Source organism: Lipotes vexillifer, unplaced genomic scaffold (assembly GCF_000442215.2).
Source record: "Lipotes vexillifer unplaced genomic scaffold, Lipotes_vexillifer_v1.1 scaffold223, whole genome shotgun sequence".
Classification (NCBI taxonomy): domain Eukaryota; kingdom Metazoa; phylum Chordata; class Mammalia; order Artiodactyla; family Lipotidae; genus Lipotes; species Lipotes vexillifer.
This window is the reverse complement of record NW_006788663.1, coordinates 1,145,199-1,155,535: the sequence shown is the minus strand read 5'-3', so window position 1 is coordinate 1,155,535 and position 10,337 is coordinate 1,145,199. Positions and strand designations below refer to the sequence as shown.

Below are 10,337 nucleotides of genomic sequence, written 5' to 3'. Positions count from 1 at the left end.
TTGCGGTACGCGGGCCTCTCACTGTTGTGGCCTCTCCCGTTGCGGAGCACAGGCTCCGGACGCGCAGGCTCAATGGCCATGGCTCACGGGCCCAGCCACTCCGCAGCATGTGGGATCTTCCCGGACCGGGACATGGACCCGTGTCCCCTGCATTGGCAGGCGGACTCTCAACCACTGCGCCATCAGGGAAGTCCCTGTTCATAATTTTTTACATCCAGAGGCCAAAGTTTCTAGCCTCCTTAGGAAAGCAAGTCATACTTTTCCAGGGAAAAGCCGCTTCTGGATATTGGTTTGTTTTTAATTTAGCCATTGATATGTTCTTAGAAAGTGAAGTATTAAGTTGAGAATATTTAAATAGTATCTTCTAATTGGTTTGCATTTTTAGTGTTTTTTAATCAGTGGAAGCCCCTAAAATTTTAGCTTTCGGTTATGAACTTAAACTAGTAGATTTAGTAGTAACTCTGAGAGTATCTTTTCTGATCCCCACATTATACAGTTGGGGGATAGCCAGTAGTCCAGAGGGAGTAAGAGATTTGTCTAGAATAATATTGTTTGTCAGAACCATGCATTTTCATTGTTCCATTCAGTCTCTGTGTTACTTATTCTGCTTGCTAAGTCTGGGTGTTTTCCAAGGTTCTTTTCTTTCTCCTCTATCTCCTATAGCATTTGCCAGTTCCAACCATTACCATAACTTAAAAAGAAAAAAAAAAATCACCTCTTCACAAATGACTTTTAAACATTTATTTCAAGTCCAGCCTCTCTACAGAACTCAAGATTCACATCTGCAGTGGCCTACGGGATGTTAGTCTGCAACTCTTTATAGGAATATAAAACCCAGCATACCCCAAACAGTACAAATTTATCTCTCACCAAAATAAGATTATCCTCCCAAGTTCACTGCTTCTAATATCATTTCCGTTTGTCTAGTTTCCCAAATGTGATTCTTATTTGTCACTTTCCTCCAGTTTTTTCATTACGAAATCCTTTGCATTCTTCCTCAGTATTTATTTATTTTTTGTTGCCTCGGGTTCTTTGTCAAGGTGCTGATGTTCTGTAAACAACTCTAAAATACTTTGGAGGCACTCCCGTAGTTAAAGAAAACTATTATAAGCTATGTTATAATACAGTATGGTCAAGTATATTATAAGAAAGATATAGGCAGCACGGAATGTTAAAAGAATGCTTAGCTAGGAGACAGGAGACTAGGTTCCAGACCTACCTCTTCCACTTATTTGGAATAAGTCTTTTTATTCACTGGGGCCTCACTTTTGTTATCATCAAATGAGCAGGTTGTATTAGCAGTTTTCTGTAAGCCTTCATATTATATGTCCTTTCTTTCTCCCTCTGCCCACACCACTTCAATAGTGCCTGCAGGCTTTGGAGTTTCTGCATTCGAGCCAAGTTATTCATAGAGACATCAAGAGTGACAACATCCTGTTGGGAATGGATGGCTCTGTCAAGCTAAGTGAGTAGGAGTGGTAATACTTCTCTTCCCTGTGGGACCCTGTCTCCTCTGGGATGATAATCATATAAGAGTAGCTACAAGACTCACCAGAGAATCTGTATTTCCTTGGATATGCAGGCACTTTATATTACTCAGCACTATATAGTATGACATTTCTTTTTTTTTCCCACTCATTTATACATTTAGCCAAAAAAATTTACTGAATGCCCACTATGTGCTAGGACCCGTGATGGGTGCTGAGGATACTTTTGCCTGTATTTAAGTAGTTCTCAATCTAGTATGGGAAACACAAAATACATAATTAGAAGAAAGAGTTTAGTGTAACTTCTTTCATTCAGTCATTCATTCAGCAAACTTTTATTAAATGTCTGTTGTATGCTGGGCCCTCTGGGAATGAAAAAAATGGGTAAGAAGACAGTCCTTCTTATTGAAGGCCTCATAATTAAATAAATATATAATTGCAGTATAATGGGAATGAACTGCAGGCAGAACATTTTGTTCAAATGTGTAAGGACCAATAGTCCAGACAAACAGGTTGTGTCACAGGTGGATGGGCTGCTTATGGGAGGACTGTTAGCAGTCTCTGTCCTGGGGCACAGGGTGAGGAACTTATTAAAGTAGGGCCATGCCTAGTTGTAGGTGATTAGGGTTTAAGTCCAGGACTCATGCCCAGGAAATAAAACAAGGACCTAGTTACCAGATACTGGTGTATGGGAATGATTTTCAAGAAGAACGCAGTACTGGGGCAAGTAATCAAGGTCAATGGGGGTGGCGTGGACTTTAATGCCTAGTGCTTCTGGTTTGAGGAGGGGTAAGGAAGCCAGAGATGATATTCGTTATGTTCCTCCTTCAAGGTTGAACAGGAGACAGGCTAAGAGCTGAAGGTGGCAGTTATGTGATTCTAGCTTTGGAGAGACAAGGGATGCAGTGGCTATGATGCAGGCAGAGCTTGATACCTAGGGGTAGGCACATAGTCAATATTTACAGAAGGCATACCCTACATATAAATCCTTTCTGTCTTGTCTTTTTCTAGCTGATTTTGGATTCTGTGCCCAGATCACCCCAGAGCAGAGCAAACGGAGCACTATGGTGGGAACACCGTACTGGATGGCACCAGAGGTTGTGACACGGAAGGCCTATGGGCCTAAGGTTGACATTTGGTCCCTGGGCATCATGGCCATCGAAATGATTGAAGGGGAGCCCCCATACCTTAATGAAAATCCTCTGAGAGTGAGTGTTACTAGGCCCATATCAAGATGTTTGGGCTGTTGGATTTCTCTTTTCTGGATAAAGCTAGGTACTGTTCAATTTAAAGTATAAATGCTTAAAGAAAAGGTATATTAGCAGTCATTCATTCATTTATTCAATGATTATTTGAGTTCTTATCATGGGCAAGAAACTGTTCTACTGATAATAAATTAACATATAGTAACAGAAGATAAGAGCTGTGAAAAAAAGCAGAGTAAGTGGCTTAAGAGAGTAAGGGGGGAAGGAGGGAGAAGTGTGCTATTTTATTCTAGGTAGAGAATGAAGTCTTCTCTTATAAGTTATTTGAGGAGAAATCTGAAGAAAATAAAGTAGTGAGCCATGAGATTAATCTGACGTAAGAGTTTTCCAGGTGTCAAGTATATAAAGAACTTGTTTTGAGAACGTGCTTGATACATCCTAGGGAAAACCAAGGAGGCCAGTGTCCCTGAAGTGAGTGAACAGAGTGGACAGGGTTCTGTGTTAATTTGAAATGTTTATTAAACATCCAAGTGGAAATACTGAGTAGAATTGGGCATAAGAGTTCAGAGTTCAAGGGTGAGAGGTCAGTACTCTAAATATAAATTTATTAGCAGGTATTATATAGTTGGTTTATTTAAAAATCAAAGCTAGTTGATAATGAAATCACTCACCTAGGGGGTGAAGGGAGAGTACTGAGACCTGGGATACTGTCATGTTTACAGGTTAGAGGAGCTAGCAAAGTGGCCAGTGAGTAGCCTTCCAGGTAGGAGAACTGAGAGAAGTGTCCTGGAGGCCAAGAGGACAGAGTGTTTCGAGAAGGAGGATGGATCACTGTGTCAAACCTGACTGATAGGTTGCATTTAAGATAACGCTAAGAAGTGATCATTAGATTTGCCAGTGTGAAGGTTATTGATGACTTTGACAATCAGTTTCACTGGAGTGATAGGAATGAAAGCCTAATTAGAGTAAATTCACCACAGTAGGCAAAGTTGAGATGGCATGTGTAAGCAGTTAGTTTTTACTTTTCATTGTTGTTTTCTTTTAAAGGAGTTTTGCTTTAAGGTAAGGAGTTTTGTTAAGGTAACAGTGGAGCAATATCTTAAAGTGGAGTCGAGGGAGGGTTTGTTTGTTGGTTTGTTTATGGCTGTGTTGTGTCTTTGTTGCTGCACACGGGCTTTCTCTAGTTGCAATGAGCGGGGGCTACTCTTTGTTGTGGTGTGTGGGCTTCTCATTGTGGTGGCTTCACTTGTTGCAGAGCACAGGCTCTAGGTGCGCAGGCTTCAGTAGTTGTGGCATGCGGGCTCAGTAGTTGTGGCTCACGGGCTCTAGAGTGCAGGCTCAGTAGTTGTGGCACACAGGCTTAGTTGCTCCGCAGCATGTGGGATCTTTCCGGACCAGGGCTCAAACCCATCTACCCTGCATTGGCAGGTGGATTCTTAACCACTGTGCCACCAGGGAAGTCCCTTTTTTTTTTTTTTTTTTAATATTATTATAGCATGTTTTTGTGCAGATGGGACTGATCTAGTGGAGAGGAAAATGGTCATGTTCAAGAGAGAAGTGACATCTGTAGGAGTGATGTCCTTAAGTAGATGAAGGGGGTTGGATCGAGTACTGAAGTAAAGAGCATAGATTAGAATATGCACAATTTATCTGTTGTAATAGGAGAGGGAAAGCAGGGTATGTGAATACAGATGCAAGTAGGTTGGTAATTTTGATCATGGGCAAAGGTGAGAGTTATTTTTATTGCTTTCATTTTGTTGTTTATTCCAACCTCCCATTCAGTGCAGGAATTCCCTGTGCATTGTCACTGATAGGCGGTCATCTAATCTTAGTTGGATAGCTCTGATTATTGAAAAGTGCTTTAGTGTACCAAAGTAAAACTGCCTTCGTAGTTTCTACCCTCGGCCCCCAGTTTTGCCCTGTGGCTCCACATGCCACTCATCTTCTTCCACCTTAGAGTGGCCTTGAAAATGATATCAGTAGGGCATGACAGAAATAAGACTGGGAGTAGAGTCAGAGGACATGAACTTGTGTAAACAGCATGATTCCAGGCATATCTCCTTATGTTTCTGGGCTTTATCTGTGAAATGGGGATGATAATTCTTGCCCTGCCTATTACCCAGAGTTATTGTGGTCATTAAATGATACAGTATTTGTGTAAACACTTTATGAATTAAAGTGCTGAGTGCTTTAAAAGGTTTAGTTTGACTGTTTTTCTTTACCTTTCCCAGGAGATACTTCACGTTAGGGGACCAGGATGGCAACAGTGAAACAGGTTGCTCCTTTACAGAACTCTTCCTTTACATATATTTCTGTCCTGCTAGAAGAGATGAGTTTTTAGATGACTGAAGTGATGGCACCAGGAATAATTTCCTTCGGCAAATGGGCAGATGTTTAAATCATCAGGCTAAATGAATAATAAACCATTTAGATCTATAATCAAGGATAATGATAAACTCTTGGGTCAGTAACACACTTCATAAGCTTACAAAGTGCTTTTAATATACTATCTTGTTGTATTTTTCAGACATGTGAGGTAGGCAGTATTATCATCGCTGTTTTACAGATGAAGAAGTTGGAAGTTCACTGGCTTTGCTCCTGGTTACATGGCTTTTAAATGTTAAACCTGACCCTTAACTCATATTCTTTCCAGTATACCAAAGCTGCCTCTTCGTGTTCTGAAGGCAGAAAGCAGCTGACCATATTTCTAGAGGGCCTGTCTGGGCACCAAGAGAGAACCTCAGTTGGAGCCCAAGGCAATTCTCTGTTTGTATTGCCAGGCCTTGTACCGAACCGCTGTCTTGAAATGGATGTGGAGAAGAGAGGTTCAGCTAAAGAGCTATTGCAGGTAACTGTCCCTATGTAGGGAAGCACCTAATGCGAGAAATCACTAAACCAAGGCTTTTTTTGCTTCATTTTTGTCTGTGAGGTACTGGCTGTTATAGAACTAAGCTTCTCTCCTAGCACATCCCATGCTCAATTTGTATTCCTAGTTCCCTCATCTTTACTCTTGGGCCTTTTTCCTCATGTTATTCCCTTAGGCTCTTCTTCAGCCTATTAAAACTCTGTACATTTTCCTAGGCTGTATCTTATAGAGTTACTTTCTGAGCTCCTGTTGAGCTTTGCTTGTATCTTCCTTTGGTGCCTGTTTTGTTCTGCCTGAATTAGTCTGGCAGAGTTTGAGTGAGTCTTATGGAGAAGAAACTCTTTGATGTTCAAATCTTATACAAGTTATATTTTATTGGGATAAGCTCAAAAGATAAATTTTCAGTAAAGGATATCAGAGGGCATTAGTTTAGAGGATAGTTAGTGCAGCTTTTCAAGTCTCCACAGTTTCTTCATTGGAAACCCTCTCAGATGGTGGGGATGATAGTCTCCTTGTTTGTTTATTTATAAATTTTTTGGCTGCACCACGCAGCACGCAGGATCTTAGTTCCCTGACCAGGGATTGAACCCACGCCCCCTGCACTGGAAGTGCAGAGTCTTAACCACTGGACTGCCAGGTAAATCCCATATAGTCTGCTTGTTTGGAGTGAGATCCTGCCAGGCTGTGGGGAACCTGGAGCTGGGGGTTTACCAAGCCTTTTATACTCCACCAGCTTAATCCTGAAATTACAGCATAATTATTTCATATGGTTGTAAAAACTGCTTTTAGCTGACCACATTATTTGTATTTAACATTTATGTCTCGGGTACAGTTTCTCATTACTAGTGTTATTTTACTACAGTGCCAACTGGTGATTTAATAAGTATCACATGCAACTTAATGACAATGATTAATTTGTAGGCTTTCATAGTCAGTTACTTTTGTATTATGAGGGCGAAGAGCAACTGGTCAGGGCAGGGCAGGACCTACCATACTGTACCACATTAAAGTTAGTTATGAACAATTCAGTCTTTCTTACTAGATTATAACTTCTATCTTATTAATCTCTTGTCTCCTCTTATACCTGAGACCTGACTCAAAATAGGTATTCAGTGCAAGTGATATGACTGATAAAGGGTTAATATCCAAACTATATAAACAGCTCATACAACTCAGCAAAATAACCCCAAACAACCCAGTTAAAAAATGGGCAGAAGACCTGAATAGACCTTTCTCCAAAGAGGAAATGCAGATGGTCAACAGGCACATGAAAAGATGCTCAACATTGCTAAGCATCAGGGAAATGCAAATCAAAACCACAATGAGATGTCACCTCATATCTGTCAGAATGGCCATCATCAAAAAGAACACAAATAATAAATGCTGAAGAGGGTATGGAGAAAAGGGAACCCTCCTACATTCTTGGTGGGAATGTAAATTGGTGCAGCCAGTATGGAAAACAGTATGGAAGTTTCTTAAAATACTCAGAATAGAACTACCATATGACCCAGTTGTTCCACTCCTGGGTATATATATGAAAGAAACAAAAGCCCTAATTTGACAAGATACATGCAGCCCAATATTCATAGCAGCATTATTTACAATTGCCAAGATATGGAAGCAACCTAAGTGTCCATCAACAGATGCATGGATAAAGAATATTCCATACAGTGAAATACTACTCAACCATAAAAAGAATGAAATCTTGCCATTTATAACAACATGGATGGACTTGGAGGATACTGTGCTAAGTGAAGTAAGTCAGAGAAAAACAAATACCGTATGCTAACACATATATATGGAATCTAAGAAAAAAATGGTTCAGAAGAACCTAGGGGCAGGACAGGAATAAAGATGCAAACATAGAGAATGGACTTGAGGACACGGGGAGGGGGAAGGGTAAGCTGGGGCGAAGTGAGAGAGTAGCATGGACATATATACACTACCAAATGTAACACAGATTGCTAGTGGGAAGCAGCTGCGTCACACAGGGAGATCAGCTCAGTGCTTTGTGTCCACCTAGAGGGGTGGCATAGGGAGGGTGGGAGGCAGACGCAAGAGGGAGGGGATATGGGGATATATGTATATGTATAGCTGATTCATTTTGTTATACAGCAGAAATTAACACCATTGTAAAGCAATTATACTCCAATAAAGATGTTAAAAAAAATTGTGGGGCTTTCCTGGTGGCGCAGTGGTTGGGAGTCTGCCTGCCGATGCGGGGGATATGCTGGGGATACGGGTTCGTGCCCCGGTCCAGGAATATCCCACATGCCGCAGAGCGGCTGGGCCCGTGAGCCATGGCCGCTGAGCCTGTGCATCTGGAGCCTGTGCGTCCGGAGCCTGCGCGTCCGGAGCCTGCGCGTCCGGAGCCTGTGCTCTGCAATGGGAGAGGCCACAACAGTGAGAGGCCCGTGTACCACAAAAAAAAAAAAAAAAATTGTGAATCACTATATTGTACACCTGTAATTTATATAACGTTGTACATCAGCTACACTTCAATAAAATATAGGTATTCAGAAAATACTTGTTGAATTAAATGGGATTGCTTAAACCTTCATTGAAATGTTACCCTCTGGTATATATTTAGCACCTCTTTGTAATCAGAGTAACTGACTACAGAGCACTGGTCTATTAGATATGAGACCTGAGTTCTGCCAAGTGTAACCCATTAGTTTCTAGCATCCTTTGGGAATAAAACCCCCTTGTAACAGGCAGTATAATATAGGATCCTTTGCCTCTTATACGAGGTTTGTTCTGGAAACCCTAAGCTTTGGGAAATGCGCAAATACTGTTCTAAGCCCCAAGATGATATTGTTAATTAGGTATTAAAATATAGTTAAAGATGAACGCCTTCTAGAGTTTCCTTCCTGATATAATAATATAACTACTAATAAATGCATTATGTTGAATTTTTACCACATTCTAGGCACTAAGCACTTTATATATTTTTTCATCTATTCTTTTTAATAACCTTGTGAGTTAATAGATTCTTGTTTTCCCATTTCAACAGGTGAGGCAACTGAGGTTTCAAGTGTTTAGTAACTTTTCCATGATTATGTAGCTGATAAGCAGTGGATCCAGGATTTCAACCAATGTCTGTTTGGCTCTCAAGTGTGTATGCTCTTGGCCACTGCTTGGCTCAGAGTGTTAAAACTTGAAAGACCTTAGGGCTTATCTCGTCTGCTTTGTTCATTACACAGAGAAGGAAATTGAGGCCTCCCAGTTGGGTGTTGGATCATGCTGCTTTCTCAGCTGGGAGGGGAGTTGTATAAACATGTGATCTGAGAACACTGACTCTTTAATTTGTTATTGTACATTGTAAATATTCAAAACCATGACTTTCAGAGTCTTAAATCATGAAAGCTTCACATCTTTGCCTCCTGTGAAAACACATATATGGACAGAAATACATAGGGTTTTATGTTTGAATTCATATTTTCATGATTTAGCCAAGATCTTCTATTCCTTTTGTAGTAATAGTAACTCCTTGTTCTCAGTACCTCTTTATATCCTATCTCTGTCCAAAAAGAAGTTGAAGCACTTCCAGCAAAGAATATGTGTAAATATGTCTATATGTGTGTGTGTATATACATATACAATATGATTAATAAAAGAGACTTATGAGGATGGCAGAAGAATCAAATATGCTAATCATTTGAGTTAAATAGTTTTGTTTAAACATCAGATTTGGTTCTTAGTTTCCTGGTAGTGAGGATAGAAAAGGAAATATGTTAGTTCCTATGTTTCTTATCAAATGGAAGAAACATCCTACATCCTCAAGACACAAAGCTTTTTCACTAGTAAATGTAAGAAAAGTCATTTTTAGTTAAGAGGCTCTGAGTTACATAAAGAATCGTTTTCCGTAATGTTTTTTACTGAAAACATAAAAATAGGATTCATATGGTGTTTTCTCCAAAATGGTCTTCTTTAATAGTTGTGGGTGTGGCCCAAAGTACAGCCCAGTGAAAGTGGTTTGGGAAAGAACCAAGCCATTGAAGTCCTTCCTGGGTTAATTAGCCTTACTAGATTCAAGGATAGAACAACAAATTCCTAGATCAATGCTCCTGAAATGCAGTATTGCAATGTACCATTGGGTCATGATCAATTAATAACCTTCCCTCTGAGCTGATTATTATTCTGATTATCACCATAGTTTGGTCTTACCTAATATAAAATGGAATCATACAATATGAACTCTCTTGTGTCTGGCTTCTTTCATGCAACATAATGTCTGTGGGATTCATCCTGTTGTTAGTGTATCAATTATTTATTCTTTTTTATTGCTCTGTAATTTTTGTGTGGTATTATATAAATATAATATTATTCATTCTTCCATTATCTTGGACATTTGGGTTCTTTTCATTTATGACTGTCATAAGTAAAGCTGCTATGAGCATTTTTGTTTGTGTCTTCTGGTGGATTCACAAGCTCATTTCTCTTGGAAATATATCTAGAAGTGGAATTGCTGGGATATAGGATAGACATGTATTTAGCTGTAGGTAGATACTGCCAAACAGTTCTCCAAAATGATATGTTATCTTTTAAAGATATTCTTCAATTTGGGGATGATGATCTGAAGCTCTCCAGGCAGCACCTTGTGCAAACATGGATGCCCTTAACATCTTGTAATGGTTGCTGAGGAAGAATGGTAAATTGTCATGTGTCTTTTGTTCTTTTTCTCCTCTTTAGCATCAGTTCCTGAAGATTGCCAAGCCCCTCTCCAGCCTCACTCCACTGATTGCTGCAGCAAAGGAGGCAACCAAGAACAATCACTAA

General features: G+C 40.1%; 1 protein-coding gene across 1 annotated transcript in view; it reads left to right on the top strand.

The window, feature by feature from the left end:
* Positions 1-10,337, top strand: part of PAK1 (p21 (RAC1) activated kinase 1) — a 59,293-nt gene extending 48,956 nt beyond the window's left edge. Inside the window, exons 11-14 of the mRNA XM_007461715.1 lie at positions 1,366-1,465; positions 2,499-2,695; positions 5,346-5,540; positions 10,251-10,337. Coding sequence (XP_007461777.1) covers positions 1,366-1,465; positions 2,499-2,695; positions 5,346-5,540; positions 10,251-10,337 — 579 coding nt within the window. The remainder of the gene's footprint in view (positions 1-1,365; positions 1,466-2,498; positions 2,696-5,345; positions 5,541-10,250) is intronic.